The sequence below is a fragment of the Euleptes europaea genome, chromosome 2, assembly GCF_029931775.1.
Source record: "Euleptes europaea isolate rEulEur1 chromosome 2, rEulEur1.hap1, whole genome shotgun sequence".
Taxonomy (NCBI): Eukaryota; Metazoa; Chordata; class Lepidosauria; order Squamata; family Sphaerodactylidae; genus Euleptes; species Euleptes europaea.
The window spans coordinates 26,974,021-26,993,583 of record NC_079313.1 but is presented as its reverse complement, the minus strand read 5'-3'; the positions used below and the strand labels follow the sequence as shown (position 1 = coordinate 26,993,583).

Sequence of the window (19,563 nt, the reverse complement as noted above, 5' to 3'; positions counted from 1 at the left end):
CAAAGCCGAGGTCACATGGGACATAGGGTAGTTTTCGCTCCACCTCAATGGTGGCTTCCATTCACACATGAAGACATGGTAGCGGTAAAGGAGAATCCTGTCCTCTGTCCTTGACGTTGTGTGGTCAGTCATCACAAAGGGATAAAGCAAATGTGCCTTTGTGTACCTCGCAATATACAACCTTCCCCTGACCCCATCCGTATGCAAGACTTCCATCATAGCAACAAGCAGAGTAATAGTAAAATACTAGCAGTACTTAATGGTGATAACAATTGTTATGGTAAGACCTGGACCAATCTGAGAAGAAAGATGAAGGCAACTAACTACCCGTGCCCTTTAAGTGAATGTAAGTAAGTCCTGCTTGAGCATACTTTTTCTGGAGCCCTTGCACAGAGTTTGTCAGGATGTCTCCGCCGCTCCCGGCTGACTGCACCAAAGCCAGCGCCTGGCTTGAGGCATCTTCTGCTGCCCTGGCTGCTTGCTCAATAGTATTTGCCAGCTGCATGTGGCTGAAAAGCAAAATTTTAAAAAAAGAAAAGAAAAAGATTATCTGGGAATAGGTTGCAGGTGGAATGAGGCCAATTCATGGCCATCACTGCCCCTCCATTTGTTATCTTTACCCCGCTCAAGCGTCCCATGCAAGCAATAAAACAATTATGATGCCTGGCTATTATCTGGCTTCATAATTGTTTTGTTGCTTGCATGGGACGCTTGAGCAGAGAAAGATCCCCCGGAAGAAGCTCATGCGAAACAGGGTACTTCGTTTATTAAATTTTATTCCCTCACACCATTTGTTGCTTTTTTGTCTCCATTTTGTTTTGGTGCAGCACCCCCCTCTCTTTTTGCATCTTTACCCTGAACAGAATGGTACAACATGAAAGCAAATTTTTCTCTTTTAATAAAGTTTTGGTCTGCAGATCTGGATTTCTTTGCTGCAAAACTAGTGCTCTCTCTCTCTTTTATTAAGTTTTGACATTTTTTGTCTTAGTCTGACATAGAATTCCAATACATAACCTTATCCATTGGCAATCGAAACTGGGCCAAGCGATGGAAGACAATTGTCGACTCACCTGTCTGCCAACTTCATGGCTTCTTGGGCCAGAATTAAAAAACTGTTTGACCCTCCAGGGAGATCTGAAGATGGAATAACCTGAGGAGGTGAGGGAAGAAAGGAGAGAGAAATATCAACCTGTGCTTCTGAGGAGCAAAGGGGCCCAGGCCCAGTTGCATTCCAGAGCTCTGGTTGCATCTATTTTTGTCAATACTCTGACTGGACCAGTCATGTGTGTGTGTGTGTGTGTGTAGTGCCGACTTATGGCAACCCCTTTTGGAGTTTTCATGGCAAGAGACTAACAGAGAGGTGGTTTGCCAGTGCCTTCTTCTGCACATCAACCCTGGTCTTCCTTGGTGGTCTCCCATCCAAAGACTAACCAGGGCTGACTCTTCTTAGCTTCTGAGATCTGATAAGATCAGGCTAGCCTGGGCCATCCAGGTCAGGGCGGGCCAGTCATAAACACACGCAAAAGGTAATAATCTCTTCCTGCCCCACACATAAAACCTGCAGTGACAGAAAGAACGAGGTTATTTGCCACCTCTTCCTCCCAGGAACAAAATCCTGGCAGTATTTTTTATGTCTTTCTGTGACTTGGTTCATAACTGCTGCTCCCATGCCCTGAGGTGAGGAACAGCCGCAAGGAAAGATACTTGCCACGCCTCCTAACTTTGCCTTGCTTTGCTCCAAATCCAAGCGAGCTCCCTGGATGAGCCTCCTGGTATCTTGCACCTGCCTCTGGTATTGATTCCCCAAAGACTGTAGCCGGCTGGCTGTCTCATTTATCTCATCCAATTGGCTCCGGTAGGTGAATTCTTGACCCTTCATCTTGGTGAGGCGGCCCCCCAAGGACCTGTCAGTAGCTTCAATTTGAAGAGAGAAGAGAGGAGGGAAAAACAATGTTCACTAGGCTAGAGGAAATACATTGATAAAGAAGGGAAGAGTGGGCTTTTGGGTGGTGATGGACAGACAAGCACAATTCAAACAATATGGAGGAAATTCTTTCTTACAAAATGAGATTTCAGTCCCGCCATACTAGCAGTCAGAAGCAAAGAAGTGCTTGGAAAGAGACGCTGGCATGAAATACTCGTAATGGCCAACCCATGATTTCTTGCTCTGTGAACAAATCCCCTTGTAAACAGCAACCTAATACTTTCACAGCAAGCCATACGTTGTCATTTCAATTGAACCAAACACAATGGTTTGCACTCTCCTCTACAAACCAGGATTCCAAACATTAGCTTAAATCCTGGTTAGTACAGAAGAATACAAGCCATAATTTGTGGTTCAGATGTAATCGCAAACTATGGTTTGTTGCAAAAAACAGAAGTCTGTCATTAGCTTGCTGTATGTGAGTGGAGGAGGGGACCCATGAGTGGGGGGGGGGGAAATGGAATGCTACCTTATGTTAAAGAGTAAGGTTAACTAATGATCACCTGGCAATTGCTTGCAGGCCAAACCAATATTAAAGGGACAGCTGCAGGGACCAGATTAAAAGTTATCAACCCTAGCTGCATAGCTAGGACATTTGTCCTGCAGGTTACTTCTAAGGGTCTGAGGACCATCTGCTGTAGCTCAGTGCAAATAGTGAGGAAAATGCTCAGATAGACATTTATTTAGATATATATACCCCATTCTTCTGCCCAATGGAGACCCAAAATGGCTTACAATGTCATTCTCCCCTTTTCCATTTTATCCTCACAACACAACCTATGAGGTAGGTTAGGTTCAGAAGAATTGCCTGGGCCAAGGTCACATGGTGAGCTTCCAAGGCAGGTATTCAAAACCTCGGTCTTTTTCATGCTAATTTTCTACATTATGTAATATTACTTCATATCATCTATTCATAGAGCCACCATACACCAGAAGTGACTTGACAGCACTTCACACACACACACACACACACACACACACACACACACACACACACACATCCATTTCTTTAAACAAAAGGCAGGGCCAAAGATGGGTGGGGCTATGTGAGGGTAGTAAAAGGAGAAGGCATAAAACTCCCCAAGAGTACAGCAAAATATGTTGCTACTTCATCATTGCTCTAAACTGGGTTTCTATTTCCATCCTCTCCAGGCAGAAAAGGAACTACATTTTTTTTGCCATCAAGTCACATGGCAACCCCATGGGGTTTTCAAGGCAAGAGATGTTCAGAAGTCTGCCATTGCCTGTCTCTGCGTAGCAACCCTGGACTACCTTGGTGGTCTCCCATCCAAGTACTAACCAGGGCTGACTCTGCTTGGCTTCCGAGATCTGACAAGATCCAGCTAGCCTGGGCTATCCAGGTCAAGGCAGGCTGCTCTCAATGGTCTTCTTTCACTTACTCAAGCTCCACTGGCATCCTGAAGATATCTGGAAAGTTTTACCTTGCAAAGTCTGGGCTTCTCTTAGGACTTCCTGGAGCATCTCTTCAGCCTCTCTCATCTTCCTCTCCAGCTCCACATTATCGCCGGGTGCTTCGCCTGTCTGCACCTGAGAGACTAGAACCTCGAGCCCCTGCAGCTTCTGGAGGTATTGATCTACCTGGGGGAAAAGGCAAGGCTTACATGTCAATGAACAATGCAAAGTCATGAACAGAAAGGATCAGGTAGTGGGTGATGTGAAGGACTCTGCAGGGCTGCTACCAGTCAGAGTAGACTATACTGACCTCCGTAGACCAAGAATTGCTCAGAATAAGGCTTATGTGTTCATAGGGGCATATCTGACCATATGAAGTTCTACCAACAGCAGCATTTCTGTTTGAAGAAGAGTGGGTAACAATTTTCACTGATTATCCCCTCCCACTGCAGGCCCCCTCCACTTTCCCCTCATGGTGCTCCTAAGCACTCACTGTCCCTCTAAGAATAAAATGGGGAAGGGGCTCAGTGGACCACAGCAAGAGGGGATGTGAGAACGTCCCACTCCGCAAACTCTGCAGATGGTTGGATATACCTCATTATCATTACAAATCCCAAAGCAGAATAAAAATCCCATACCTGATCACTAAAATCTACTCCTTTAGCCTCAAAACCTGAAAATACAGGGTTATCCACCTCAAGGGTCACAAGAAAACCATCTCCAGCCCCATCTAGTCCACCAGCACACCCATTGCAGTTTTGTCCTCTGCTCTTCCTCCAAAGAGCTACTGTTACGAGCTGCGGGATCCGCCCGACACCTCGGGACTTTGCGAAGCCCCCACTCCCCCAAAATGAACCATCTCTCCCCTGAGGTCGGGGGACTGGCCAGCCAGCCCCGGATCTTCATAATAGCCTTACAAGATGCTGTGTATCTCTGGCTGACCCCCAAATCAACCAAGGCCTGACATGTGGTAGACCAGATCATGATGGAACAACTCATCATGGTGGTTCCTCCAAAAGCCAGGGAGTGGATATCTTACAACAAGCCCATCAACCTCCATGAGACCACCCGGTTACTTGAGAATGCCATCGCCACAAAGAGCCGAGAAGCCCGTAGCAACCTTGTGCCCCTGAGAATCTGCCTCCCTGGCCCCTCCAAGACAGGGAGAGGTGGACAGCCATGATCTGTACCCTACATCCCCGGGGGTGGCCCACTGTGCCCCTGCTGGATTCCTCCGACCGCTGGAGCATCGCTGGATGACACCAAAATGCCCCTGGAGGCGCTGGACTCTGCGACAGCACACCCAGAGGAGAGGGTGGATCCGTCGGTCCATGCGACACCTAGGGCAAGTGGGAACATATCTGCTGAGATTGCCCCCTTATGGAATGCGACCTCAGGTGGGACGAAGCCTGGCAGATGGAGCGAGCTGAGAAATGACCTCCGCCAGTCCTGGTGTCAGTACATCTGAACTGGAAGTCCTTAACGGCTTTCATAGACAGTGGCAGTTCTGTGTCTAGGATAAGCTCACATCTGATCCCAGCTCAACTACCAGTCATCTGCCACATCGCTTTAGCCGGAACGGAAGTACGCTATGGTCATATATCCTGTAAACCGCCTTGAGTGTCAGTCAGAAAGGCAGGCTATAAATTAAGTAAATAAATGCAGCACCTTGGGACGCAGGATCCTTGGGGGGAATGGATCTGCTGCCTTGAGAATTGCCTCTTTGCTCTCCTTGTATATTTTGTAGGTAAAGCAAATATTACTATTGAGAATTGCCTCTTTGCTCTCCTTGTATATTTTGTAGGTAAAGCAAATATTACTATTGCGCCCTTTGAAGCATTCTGTGCTCTCTTATGCAAAGGAAACCAACTCGGATAGCAGTGCCCCTGAAAATTCTCACCTGATGGGAAGTGGGAAGCTTGTAACAATATAAGCCTGGGAATACAAGGGCACTGCTGTGCACAATTGGTGCTACGCCTCTGACTGTGATGGCCCAGGCTAGCCCTATCTTGTGAGATCTCAGAAGCTAAGCAGGGTCAGCCCTGGTTAGTTCTTGGATGCAGGGAGTGTCAGCATGCCCTGTGGTGGGACCGCTGATGGACCCCAGGGTTTCTGGGAGGGCCCACTGTCATGGAGCCCCCCACCCACATGCAGGAGTGGTGGTATTCCCATCTGCAAACCCAGCACCCAGTATCATTGGGGAAGGTCAGTGAGAAGGCTCAGGAAGAGGAAGGGCATATAGGCAGATGGGGATGGGGTAGGGTTGCCAACCTCCAGGTGGTGGCTGGAGATCTCCTGCTATTACAACTGATCTCCAGCCAATAGAGTTCAGTTCACCTGGAGAAAATGGCCACTTTGGCAATTAGACTCTATGGCATTAAAGTCCCTCCCCTCCCCAAACCCTGCCCTCCTCATGCTCCGTCCCACAAACCTATTTCCCAACTCGAAGCTGGCAACCCTAGGATGGGTTGGGCTGGAAGAAAGGCATGAGCAAGGGTCCTGGAGGTACTCAGAGGAGAAGAGGGGGCGGTAGCAGTGCAGTGTCCGGCATACCATTCAAGTTGCTTGAATGGTATGCAGTACAACTTAGGTGAGCACCCTGGGGCATCATTTGGATGGTGAAGGGTTAACCCTCAGACCAGGCCTGGGGCCTTGGGGCCTTCATGGACTTGGGAGCAGAAGCCCTTAAGTGGTGCCATAAGAAGTGTCACATCTCCCTCAAGCCTCACAAAGGCTTGGCCAGGAGAAGCCTGAGTCATGTGTATGAGACGGCTCAAAGCTCAGCACCAGGGTGGCCTCGCACATAAATTCAGGGAGGAGCAAACAAGAGGAGGCCTGAGTCTTCTGCATCCCACCAATCGCCCACGCTGCAAATGAGTTTGGAATGGGGTTCAGCCTGCAGGCATCACAGATCCCCTTTGATTTGTTATGTATGTATATAGTTAGGCGATATGCAGGGGGAACTTAGGAACTTGAGTCCTGGATGAAGGATCCTAAGTCCTGCATGCGCCATTGGTCCAAACCAGCACGCGCCATTGTCCCTAAGCCGGCACGCGCCATTGGTAACCCGGGGTTGTTTCCCCCCTATCACGGATCAGGGGGGGAGTGGCCGCGGACTGCCAAGGGAGCATATAAGCAGGGCCGTTTGCACTATGTTCTCCAGTTCTGTTCCTGTACTTCAATAAAGCGGTTGCTGTTTGAACTCCGTCTCCAACCTCGTGTGTTCTCCCCACGCGGACGTAACAGATCAATGTAAGAAGTAACTGGATAAAGTTGGCCCGTTTTATCTCCCAAAGGAGGTGTCGGCTCTCTGCATTCTGCACCTGTAGGCAAAGGAAACAGCTCACCTGTGCCTTCACTTGTCCGTAGCAGGCAGGACAGCGAGTGTGTTCACAGCCAGGACCATCAAATCCTGCCTTACAAATGCAGCTTCCATCAGTACGGCACCGCAGGGGCTCAGCACCCACTGAATTGCAATTGCAAGCTGCGCAGGAGGAGAAAAAAGCTTACAGTTGGGAGAGAGCCTCCAAATCAGACTTGCAGAAGCTTGACAGATTTGTTTACTCCATCTACACCCCCAACAGATAGCATTGTTATCTATTAAAACTTCTGATTAAACGCATTATGTTGGGGAGAAGTAACTTGGGGGGGGATTCCAAATGCTGCAAGGTATTTGTTTTAAGCCAACTGTTAACTGTATGGATGTTTTCATGGGTATTTCTGAACTGCTACAGAATGAAATAGAGAGCCAGAGTGGTGCAGTGGTTAAGGTGTCAGACTAGGATCTGGGAAACCCAGGTTCAAATCCGCACTCTGCCATGGAAACTTGCCAGGTGTCCTTGGGCCAGTCACATACTTTCAGCCTCAACCGTGGCAAGTATTTGGATGGGAGACCTCCAGAGAATACCAGGGGCGTGACATGGAAGCAGGCAATGGCAAACCACCTCTAAACATCCCTTTCCTTGAACCCCCCCCCCCCGGGTCACCATAAGTCAGCTGTGACTTAATGGCAAAAAATCAAGAGAGAGAAGGAAACTATCCCCTGGTAGATCTGGGAGGGCCATCTTCTCTATTCTTAGGGCCTACTTGCTGAACTGGATGTTAGCCTGGGGGCCAAAACAGTCACACCCTTTCTTGGATGATAATGTGCTATTAAGCAATTGGCATCAGTTAGCAGTAAGGCATGGGGTACATGAGCTCAGATGGGAGGAAGTCTTTGATGAGGCCGAAGGAACTAATATGTTTCCTGACAGCTCCTCTAAGACACATGTTGGCCTCTCCAGTGGTTCTTTGCATTTCTGGAACAAGCATGAGATTACAATTCAATTTTTTAAAAAACTGGCTGAGCAGCCATGAGCCAGAAAAAAATTCTTTCAATGTTGACCAACACTGTTTTCATTATTCATTTAAAGTCTCAAAGTATAATATGTGTGGGAAACCACAACAATGTAAATAAGGAGGAAAGAATGAAAATGGGCTCACAGGAATTCCACCCACACTCACTCTTGTCGCGAAGTAGACCAGATTGAAACCTCTTTTTAGCAAATTCTTTATTTTCTTGGATTTAGATATCCCTAACCTTTGGGCACAGGGTGGTTAACAGTACTTTAAGGGCCAATCCACACTTTACTGAAGTCTTTGGTTGTTTATGCATGGGAGTTTTACCTGAGATTCATTGCTCACTGGACCCACACTTTCCTGTTGGGAATCTATGCACCAGCAGTCTCCAAGCTCAAATCAAGAAGCATTTGAGTCCCCGCCCCATAAAATGCTGCTCTGTAATTGGCTGTAGTGCTTACTATGAGAGAAAAGTCCTGTCACCCTGGAAACCCAATTGCCACATAAAAAAACATTCTAAAAAACTGAGCTCTCTAAAATCCTTTGTTTCTAAAATCCTTTGTTCTGCTCAGAAAGAAGCATTTGAATCCCCACCCCTTGACACGCTGCTTTGTAATTGGCTGTAGTGCTTTCTGTGAGAGAAATGTCACTCCCCCAAGCTTCTGTGTCCCACGCTTTGCTTTATGCATGGGGATTTTATCCAGGTTGAGCTCAGGGGAGAGGGAAGAATCGGGTTAATCGAGGGACGGAAAGTCCCAGGATTTGTGAGGGCTGGCAGCAAGGGCATCTCTAACGGACAGAAAACTCATGCATAACTCCAAGGAACAACCGAGACAGACCAGGGGCAAACATGAGTGAAAGTACCCATGCATAAATGATCTTTGTGGTCATTACAAGAAATCAGGATCATACTCACATTACAAGTTTAGTGGTTCTCAGGAGTGTGGGGATTGGGACTGCAGTGTGCACGAACAAGAGCTTCAGACTCCCAACCCCCACCATTTCCCCAATCTGAAACAGATATTTGCTCCATTGGCGAAACATTCTTGTACTGATGGCTACATGTAAATTTCCACAATGGAACAAACAGCAGCTCACAAGAGCCACATCAAGTCAGTAAAATGGCACAAGGGGAAAAGGTGTAACCTCCTCTCCTCATGTACTGCAGTCCTAATCCAAATTGGGCCCATGTGTGCCTGGGAATTAAGTTCCCAGCATTGAACTCCCAGCTCACATTTACTCCACATGTCAGCCACACGGACTTTATAACATGAGAATCAGCTTGGAGTAACTTTGACAGACCACACCAAGTGACAGAGTGGTTTGTAAGATGGGTCCCCTGATGGTCTGTATAACTGTGAGTTAGGTTGGAGCATTCTACTCACATCACATCTATCATATAGTTAGGCCCAGGTAGCTAAGATGGGAGATTGTGGCAGATTCAAGGTTATGTGTAACTGAGAGTTGTGTCATGTTCCCATTTCAGAGGCCATTTATTTTGCATTCTTCTGCAGAAAACATTTAGAAACAACCCAACCGAGTGGGAAGAGCTACATCCTTTGTCGTTCTTTTTCATGCATCACAGACTCTCTCCAGCCAAGTTATAGACAAAATGACAGCCCTAACCATCCAAAGAGACACACACACGTAGTATAAGGCTTAACATACTAGTTTTTCAGCTCAGCAGGATGCCCTAGGCTGACTGAACATGCAACAAGTTCCCAATAGAGCAAAGCCTGAACAAGTGGTGTGCTTGACTGGCTACCAAATAGTCACATGAATTCACCAATTTTGAGGCAGCTGTGCACATCAGGAAGTTACTGACATACGTTCCTCATTAAGGCAAGGCATTTGCACATGACTATAAAAATAGGAGAGTGATCCTGTGCCTGGGCATAAAGCTTCGTAAACACCTCTTAGGTCAAGGGTACCCAACCTCATTTTGCAGATAGGCACTTCTGGAATTTTGAGTACAGAGAATGAGCACTACCAGAAAACGGTGGCCATGGGGGCTGTGGCCAGTCACAAAATGTCGTGAGATTGCAAGCTTACAATGGAGGCATCTGTTTCTGAATGGGTGCTCCCTGCAGGCACAAAGGTGATGCCTCCTGGGCTCTTCTGAAGGATGTGTATACTTGTGAGGAAATACATGATTGGAGCATGGAAGTTCAGTCGAGTCTCTCTGGGTAAAAGTTGGTAAAATGTGGTTTAGATCCTATTACTGTTAGGTGGATCTATAACTGGTTGACAGATCGCACCCAAAGAGTGCTTGTTAATAGTTCCTCTTCCACTTGGAGAGAAGTGACTAGTGGAGTGCCTCAGGGATCTGTCCTGGGCCCTGTGTTGTTCAATATCTTTATAAATGATTTGGATGAAGGAATAGAGGGAATACTTATTAAATTTGCAGATTATACTAAATTGAGAGGGGTAGCAATTATGGTAGAAGACAGAGCCAGGATCCAGGATGATCTTGACAGGCTGGAAAACTGGGCTAAAACTAATGAAATGAATTTCAACAGAGATAAATGTAAAGTTCTGCATTTAGGTAGGAAAAGTCACATGCATAATTATAGGATGGGGAGACATGTCTTGGCAGTAGTGTGTGCGAAAAGGATCTAGGGATCTTAGGAGACCATACCCTGAACATGAGTCAGCAGTGTGATGCAGTAGCTAAAAAGGCAAATGCAATTTGTGGCTGTGGTCAGTTTTGGACACCACTATTTAAGAAGGATGTAGACAAGCTGGAAAGTGTTCAGAGGAGGGCAACAAAGACTTTGAGGAATCTGGAGATCAAATCCTACGGGGAAAGGTTGAAGGAGCTCAATATATTTAGCCTGTAGAGGAAACAACTGAGAGGTAATATGATAACCATCTTCAAGTACTTGCAGGGTTGTCGTTTAGGATAGCGTGAAGTTGTTTTCTGTTGCCCCAGAAGGTCAGACCAGAACCAAAGGGTTGAAATTAAATCAAAAGAGTTTCCGGCTAAACATTAGGAAGAACTTTCTGACAGAGGGGTTCCTCACTGGAACAGGCTTCCTTGGGAGGTGGTGGGCTCCCCTTCTTTGGAGGTTTTTAAGCAGAGGCTAGATAGCCATCTGTCAGCAGTGCTGATTCTGTGAACTTAGAAGAAGGGAAGGATGGGTTGAGTCAGTGTCTGGCTCTCGTGGCCCTCTCTTACATGCCCAGGAAAATGCCGATTGCCACTTTAGGGTCAGGAAACAATTTTCCTCCAGGCCAGATTGGCCAGGGTTCCTGGGGGAAAAATTTTTGGCCGTCTTCTGGGCATAGAGTAGTGGTCGCTGGGGGTGGGGTGAGGGAACGTAGTTGTGAATTTCCTGCATTGTGCAGGGGGTTGGACTAGATGACCCTGGTGGTCCCTTCCAACTCTATGATTCTAATATTAATGACCTTGAGGGCAACATCCATTGGTAACCTGATGCTGTACCTCGGCATTTCTCTGCTGGATTAGGAGATGAAGGATTTCCAAAGAAGCCATCCTTGCAGTTGCACTCCCCGGTCACACGGTTGCAAATCCCAGAAGCGTTTGGATCAGTGTTGCTGCACTGGCATCGCTGGCAGGGCTGCCATGGACCATTCTCACCCAGGGGGTCTCCAAAATAGCCATCAGTGCAGAACTCACAACGAGATCCTAGGAAGGAATGAAAGACAAATGGATGAAGCTTTTCTTAAATCTCCCCCACAAAACTACACAAACTTTGCATGTGGTTCTATTGGCATTCGCAAGTCATTGATCTCTGCTTTTTGTGCTACCCCACCATTCTGTAGGGAAAGAAACGAAGGTCGTTTATACATGGGTACTTACAATCACGTTTGCCCCCGGTCTGTCTCAGTTGTTCCTTGGAGTTATGCATGAGTTTTCCGTCATTAGAGATGACCTCGCTGCCAGCCCTCACAAATCCCGGAGATTCCCATTCCTCTGTTAACCCGATTCTTCCCTCTCCCCTGAGCTCAGCCCGCTTGAAATCCCCATGCATAAGGCAAAGCACGGGACACAGAAGCTTGGTTTTTATCACAGCCAATTACAAAGCAGGGTGTAAAGAGGCAGGGATTCGAATACTTCCTGCTTCCTCAGAGGTCTTTCTGAGCAGAAGAAAGCCTTTTTAAAACCAAGGCTTGGATTTCCCCCTCCCTTTCAGATTGCTCTATTTTTTGTTTTTTCTTCTTAAAATTCTTTTTATGCAGCAATTGGGTTTTTTTGGGGGGGGGGATTTTCTCTCACAGTAAGTTCTATAAATTAAGCCTCTATAAGTTCTATAAGATCAAGTCTCCCGCCCCTTTAAATGCTGCTTTGTAATTACAAAGCAGCATTTAAAGGGGCGGGAGACTTGATTTGAGCTTGGCGGCTGCTGGCGCATAGATTCCCAACAGGAAAGTGTGGGTCCAGTCAGCAACGAACCTCAGGTAAAACTCCCATGCATAAACGGTCTAAGAAGTACATCTGAATCTGAGCATTACCACTGGCTCCTGGAGGACAGTTGTTACAAACCACCTCCAGCGTCTCCGGCAGCACGGAGCAGCCGCGGCCACTGGGGCATGGGCACGGCTGGCAATTCTGCGGGCTCCACGGCGGACTGTAAAAGCCAGTTGGGCAGGCAGAACTAATGAGTTCCCTGTTTTCATCTCCAGAATAACATTCTCCTGGGCATGGTCAAAAAGAGAAAGGGGGGGAAAGAATAGCAGTTGAGATTAGCATTTGACAACACATGGTTCAGATAATGAATGCAATTCCTAAACCCTTTAGTGCTGCTTTAAAAAAAAAAAGGCTTCTTTCCCTCACTTGTGTAGAGAGGGAGTGTGAAAATATGATGGCAAAAATATTGAGGTGTATATATGCATTAATTTTAACAAAGTCTCCCGATTTCTGAAAACCACGCATCAAAATGTTTTCGAGGGTTGACTAGGAATTTTCTGAATAAGCAGAATGAACATAATTAATTTGCAAACTGTTGTTGTCATAGTTATCAGCCAAGCCCATTGTGACAGATTCTTGGTTTTATGCATCCACTGGGTATGTACATCAGATGTTATGTGGGCAGTCCTAACACGCCTGGAAGAATCTACCACCATCTAGAAAATTTAAGAATATTAATAGGTTCCCCAGGCTAGCTAGCCATTAATTCTCCTCGTCAGTGTAGTCTGCCTCTGTATATGAGATAGGAAAAAGGATCCTACCACCCACTTTCCTCCTTTAGCTAGTAGGGTTTGCAACTCTATCTTGGAAATTCTTCAAGACTTGGAGATGGTGCCTGGGGAGGATGGAGTCTGGAAAGCTCAGTGGAGATGGGATATCACTCTAGGACTTTCATTTCTCTTAGACGTTATAGTATACCATAGTCTGCCCTCTGAACCTGCCATTTCCTTCAGAGGATCTCTGAAGTCTGGAGACCAGTTGTAATTCTGTGAGAACTATGGGTCTCACCTTGAGAATGGTAACTCTTAGTTGTGAGGCTCGTGAGGGAAAATAATTCAGAAAGTCTCTCAGAATCAGATAATAAACTAAATAAAATATTTTAGTCTTCACACACCCTCAAATAAGCTAATAGGGAAATTTGAGAGCTGAAAACACAGAATGTGGAAAGTAAAAGTAAAAGCACAGTTCCTTGCTACCTAAACACTTACAAGATTTCAGATTTCTCCCCTCTTATCACCGTTCCCAAAGAAAACATCTGGAAAAGGGTGCATCAAAAAAAAATGAGCAAGGTTTATTTTCTTGCTAGCCCATATTTCAAGGACTCCCTCCGAATCAGATGTTTTCTCTAGGCCCAGTAAAAATTAAAAACAACAACGGGGTGCTCATTGAAACATCCCACCGAAGGAGGACCTGGTAAGTAAACTATTTCTCTGTGTGAAAGCTCTGCCCATGCACAATCTGAAGAGTGCAGAGCTTAGCATCACCTTCAAAAAGGTGTCACTTACCTCTGGCACTCCCACCCCCTTCTAGCCCTTTAGCAAGGCTTTAAAAAAATTGAACTGTGGATCAGCTATGAGCTGTGGGTCATCTGCTGGGGGGATGGAGACCACCGGGCTGCCCGGAGGATTCTTGTCTGGTTGGTGTTTCTGAGGTAACACGATGAGCCGGAAGGGGGTGGGAAGAGGCAGGGGGGTGGGGATGGGGCAGGTCAATGCCGTTCCTGCACACCTTAATCCCACTCGCTACTATTTCCACAGTGGGGCTGGATTTTCTCACCCTCAGGTGCAGCCCAGGATGCTTATGTGGCTTTGCTCATCGCAGTATAATGGAGTTTGTGGTTCAACTGAAATCCCACGCAAAGGACGTGGCCAATGGGGTGTGTCATAGCATCCACAACAGCGATAGACGTTAGTTGACACTCTCCAGTTCATGATGAATTTGGGATTTGCCAACCAGCGCTGAAGACATTGCTAGACAATGTCTATCCCAGTCTCTTCTCCTGGAGGGAATTATTATTGTTTCCTGTTTTTCCATGGCCACTAGAGAGTACCAACAAGTGGATGGCAGGGAGAAATCAAAGAGTTTCCCGTGAGAGATGGCTGCTTGTCCTTCATACCCTCATGCTATGGTGCCATACAGACATTACTGCAGTGATGCAGGAAATGGTATTTCATGGGTTCATCAGAAAGTAATGTAATGACAGTATCTATATCCCCAGTCAATAGATTTTCATTCTTTTGTGACTGTGTTGGCTATAATTTTAGCAGAATACGAGCTTCTTTTTACTCTTTTTAGAAAGAAGGCCTTAACGGTCCACTGAAACTCTGAGCGTTCAGAAGCCCATGTCACACACTGGCCCAAATACAGATCCTGCAGATGCAGTGTATGCATCTTTCCGCACAGACAGTACAGCGCAGTGATTAAAGCATCAAAACAGGAGTGGGAGACCCAGGTTCAAATCCCCACTCTGAATACAAATCTCAATGAGTGACTTTAGGCCGGTCACCACTGACTAGCCTAACCTACCCAGCAAGGTTATTTTAGGAATAAAATAGTGGTGAGATATCCATGAACGCTGTCGTGAGCAACTTGGATGGAGGGTGGACTAAAAATGTAGTAAATAAATATATGTGTGCACAGAAGCAAGCTTAAAACACATTCATATATTAATGCACATACAGATCCAGTTTGGGCCTCAAAAAGAGAGGGAGAATGCATTAGCTGGGTAAACACATATGTAACACCCATATCACAGGCTGTCTTGCACATAAGGTGAGGGAGAGGTTTTCTCCTACCTGCTCCTCTATCACATAGACATGATTCCTGGCTGAATACATAAGTTAACTGGCCCTAAGGGAGCTACGTTTTTCGTTAGAGACCAGATTTTTGTCCATGCACATGAAACAAATGAGCCCATCAGATTACAAATTTCCTTACCAGTATCTGGATCACAGATTCCGGCTCCCTGGCAGTTGCATAGCACACACTTGCTGAATGCCCCAAGTCTGGCAGGATCCTCTCTCTTATAACCTGGGGCACATTTTTCACAGAACTGCCCCTCATATCCTGTTGGACATGTGCATCGCTCTACCCAGGATGCCCGACTGCCAGAGGTTGGCCGTGCTGAAACCAAGATAACATTCGAGAGGTATCCTGTGCCTGCAGAAGCAAAAGCATGTTACAGTGAATACTTCATAAACTCATGAAAGGATGACATGACAAATAACCCCACATCCCAGAATTGTCTGGAATGAGTAAGAATCACCTTCAGGTGGTCAGGCAGGCAGACAGCTTATGCCTTCTCCCCCCAGTGTGATGACTTATGCAATTATTGTGTAATGAGGGCCAGGAAATAGGTAGGGGCTGGGTTGCTTGATATGTTCTGGTATGATGGAATACAGTTCTACCACACTCTTGCTGAAACTCTGGTGGCATCATGAGAGGAACCATTTCAAGCAATCCAGTTCCTTGTGGACCTTGCTTGGCTTCCAGAACAGGGAAAGTGAGGGATCAGTTTGCCTGTTGGTGGCAGGATAGGCAGGGGTGGGGCATTATTTCACCTGCACTGTATGAAATTCACTCTGTGCCCTAGAACATGCTCTCAAATTCTCTGTAACACACACACACACACACAATCAGGACAAAGGATGGTACACTATGTTAGATGAGAAGAAGTTCCTAAGAAAACTTCCTGCAAGTTAAATACCTCTTCCATTGGAGGAAGAGCCTTCTAAGTTGGAAGACGTTTCCTTAGGCTGGAGAAAACGTCAGACTTTGTTTAGTGGAGAGGTAGGATAAAGGCCCATGTGGGAAGCATTCCCTGATGATAAATAGATGGCTGACAGATTCTCTGATCCTTAATGCATTTTTAAAAAAATGATATTGTTTTAACAATTTGTAAGCAACCTTTAGGAGCCCCATGGCGCAGAGTGGTAAGCTGCAGTACTGCAGTCCAAGCTCTGCTCGCGACCTGAGTTCGATCCTGATGGAAGTTGGTTTCAGGTAGCCGGCTCAAGGTTGACTCAGCCTTCCATCCTTCCGAGGTCAGTAAAATGAGTACCCAGCTTGCTGGGGGTAAAGGGAAGATGACTGCAGAAGGCACTGGCAAACCACCCTGAAAACAAAGTCTGTCTAGTAAAAGTTGGGGTGTGATATCACCCCATGAGTCAGGAATGACCTGGTGCTTGCACAGGGGACCTTTACCTTTACAAGTGACCTTTTGGATTACAAGGCAGGATACCTTTATAATTTTAGAATTATAACCAATTAATGTTAACATTATTACCCAATCTTTAGCTCAGGTTTCCCCATCCTACTCCCAACTCACTGTCTCCATAAGTGGCTCTGATCCAAAGTGCTGTCAGATTTCCAATTAACTGGTGGAACTCTATGTCATTCAGCCTAGGGCTCCAGCTGTTGTTTGGGTGCTCATCCAACCTGCATGTCAGAGATGATGAAAGAAACAGGATAATTCTATTAGGACTTCATGTTCCTTCGGCTTGTTTCCCTTTCTCTGTGCATTAGTGTAGAGACATCAGAATCCATGCTTTATATGCTCTGAGGATCTTGTTTCTGTACTTACCTGTGAGTTAATGTTTCCTTGCATTCATGCAACTCCCCATAAATCTTTAGTGTTCTCATCTCCAGTTATTGGTATCATACTAGGCTTTGAGTTTTTGTCTCACTCCCCCATAGGTTTTAGTTTAAAGCCCTCCTTATCAGGTTTGCAAGGCTCTTACCAAACACATTTTATTTACCCTCGTGAGGTGCAAACCATCTCCCAATAAAAGAGCTTCTTCTCAAAAGTGTGAGGCATGGTCCAAAAAACCAAACCTTTCCTGACGAAACCATCTACATAGCCAGTCATTTATTTGTAGTATTTTTTTTTCCCTTCCTAAGCCACGGCCTTTGACAGGAAGAACTTACGAAAACACAACCTGTGCTCCCAGGTCCTTCACCTTTTTACCCAGAACCGCATAGTCTCTTTTAATACGTTCTGGGCTGTGCAGGGCAATATCATTTGTTGTCTAGAGGTGTAATCTATAATGTCTTATTGCTGTTTTTGGCAACCAAACAGGTTTGCAACTTAAGGACCATCAGCGATAGAGATAACAACAGAGATAATTTAGTACAAGGTAAAGATAAATAAATTCAGTTTAGGGAACAAGAACTGATTGGAACTGGCAGGCAAAGGAAAGCTTGTCTACAATTACTGACAATCTCACAAAGGAATTCCAAGATCTAACCTGGAAGTGAAAATCTAAACAATTGTTGCAAAATGGAGCCTCACCAAGCTTGTTCATACATGGTTGCACACCATCCGATTTGCCACCCCTTGCTTACTAAATACTTGATTACTGGTAGTGGAACATATGACAGGACTCAAATGAAATGCATAGATTGAGGTGGCATTAGCCAATATATAAGCTCTGTCTGTGGCATTAGATCTGTGATGGCTCATTCACGCAGAAGAGACATCACTTGACAGTGCAGTTTTCAAGAGACAAATGTGTGAACCTAGCCCACTGCTGCCAGTTCAATGCTGATGAATCTGAGGAGACTACACTGGAGGGTCTTGGGCATGGGAGACCCCCTACGTCACTTTACCTGAACGTATAGGTCTTTCTGGCACAAGGCAGCATCCTTCCATGAGGCACGAGGGGAGCAGTGATTCTTAAGCCAGCTCCTTCCAAGATGACATCGTACTGCGACGGACGACGGCCAGGTCGATTCATGCGATAATCAAAAGACAGCACCTGTCCATAGCTCAACTGCTGGTTCCCAAGGAACCTGGCTACAAAGGAAGTGCAAAGCAAACAGAAGCTTCAGAGGACAAAATTGACATGCAAAATTATGCCCATGTGGAATTTTATTTGACAGGTGGGGCCTTAGTTATATGACAACATAGCAGTGGGGGTGAGTGGGGGGGGAAGACTTTAAAGGACTGCAGTGATATCCATTGCTGAAATCCCACCAATATCAAAGGCCTCGGTAATTTCACAGAAGCGCTTAAAACTCATTAGTTTCAGTTTGATTTTAGAGTGGCTACCTTTCTCTCAACTGCATCTTATGACTACAGGGGGATTCAAAGCAACTTACATCATTCTCCTCTCATTTTCTCGTCCCAACAATATTGTGAGGCAGCTTAGGCTGACAGTGAATGCCTAAGGAGAGTTACTCCAGTCTAAGCCCATTAATTTCAATGGGCTTAGACTGGGGTAACTCTCCTTAGGAATGCACTGTGAGAGTGTGTGACTGGCCTAAGGTCTCCTGGCAAGCATTCATGGCAGAGAGGGGGTTTGAACTTGGGACTCCCAGATCCTAGTCCAATATTCTAAACACTTCATCACTCTGGCTCTCATTTTGCTCTAATGTAGGGAACTTTCAGTGCACATATAAAATGGCACGTGTGCCAATTCTCCAGAGTTGGGAGTGTTCCCTGTTCTCTAACAAGGGCATTAGAACAACAGCAAGCGTGGTGTAGTACTTACACTGTCAAACTAGGACCCGGGAGACCCATTTTTCAATCCTATGAAAGTCATCCTGTGATCTGGGGCCTGTCACTCTTTCTCAGCTTAACCTACCTCGCAAGGTTGTAGTAAGCATGAAAAGGAGAGGAAAAGAGAATTATGTAAGCCACCCTGAGCTCCTTGAAGGAAGGATGGGATGGAAGTGGATAGAATGACATTATAATAAAACAGATCGTCTGTAATCTGGCAAAAATATAATCTAGAACCCACTCGGAGTAAGGACAACAAGTAGGAATATGTAGTAACGCTGATAAGCATAACAAGTTAAAAGTGCCTTCCACTGAAAGGTCCCTTTGGCTTTTCCTTTGGCTACAGAAATACACACCTGGAGCGCTAAAGTAGATGGGATCTTGCCTTCTTGCTGTCACGTAAATTTCTTTATGGCGTGAAGACCACTGGAGTGGCAAAGGAGAGCCATTTGCCTCAGCTTTCCAGCCCTCATCACCTAGAACACAATCAAGACACAGCCTATTGAACTGAGCTAGTAATCCAATCCACACATATTGACTGCAGACAGGTGACACCGAGGACAATAGAGCACCTCCATGTAAACTGTACTGTATAATAAGAGAACAGTTTCTTGAACCAGCATAATCCAGTGGTAAAGGTTCTCTAGAACTGTACTATTGCATGATGTGGATGTTGAATGCTGTCCTATGGAAAAAAAGAATATTTCCCACATACAGAAAACTAGCATGTCAGGGGAAACCATTCCTTGGTATGCTTTTTTCTGTATGCAAGAAAAGTAAAAACAAAATGGGGGAACATTAAACATGCAGTCTCTTACCCGCAGTGTGACAGGGAACATTTCAAAGCTAGAAACAGACAGCTTTTCAGCAACACAGAGGCTGACTCCATACAAGGGG

General features: G+C 45.9%; 1 protein-coding gene across 1 annotated transcript in view; it reads right to left on the bottom strand.

Annotated features, from left to right (window-relative positions):
* Positions 1-19,563, bottom strand: part of LAMC2 (laminin subunit gamma 2) — a 70,486-nt gene that overhangs the window by 12,584 nt on the left and 38,339 nt on the right. Inside the window, exons 6-16 of the mRNA XM_056845441.1 lie at positions 19,023-19,142; positions 17,775-17,961; positions 16,495-16,604; positions 15,105-15,326; positions 12,212-12,394; positions 11,181-11,384; positions 6,745-6,881; positions 3,427-3,583; positions 1,709-1,914; positions 1,071-1,150; positions 372-509 (exon numbers count right to left, since the gene is read on the bottom strand). Coding sequence (XP_056701419.1) covers positions 372-509; positions 1,071-1,150; positions 1,709-1,914; positions 3,427-3,583; positions 6,745-6,881; positions 11,181-11,384; positions 12,212-12,394; positions 15,105-15,326; positions 16,495-16,604; positions 17,775-17,961; positions 19,023-19,142 — 1,744 coding nt within the window. The remainder of the gene's footprint in view (positions 1-371; positions 510-1,070; positions 1,151-1,708; positions 1,915-3,426; positions 3,584-6,744; positions 6,882-11,180; positions 11,385-12,211; positions 12,395-15,104; positions 15,327-16,494; positions 16,605-17,774; positions 17,962-19,022; positions 19,143-19,563) is intronic.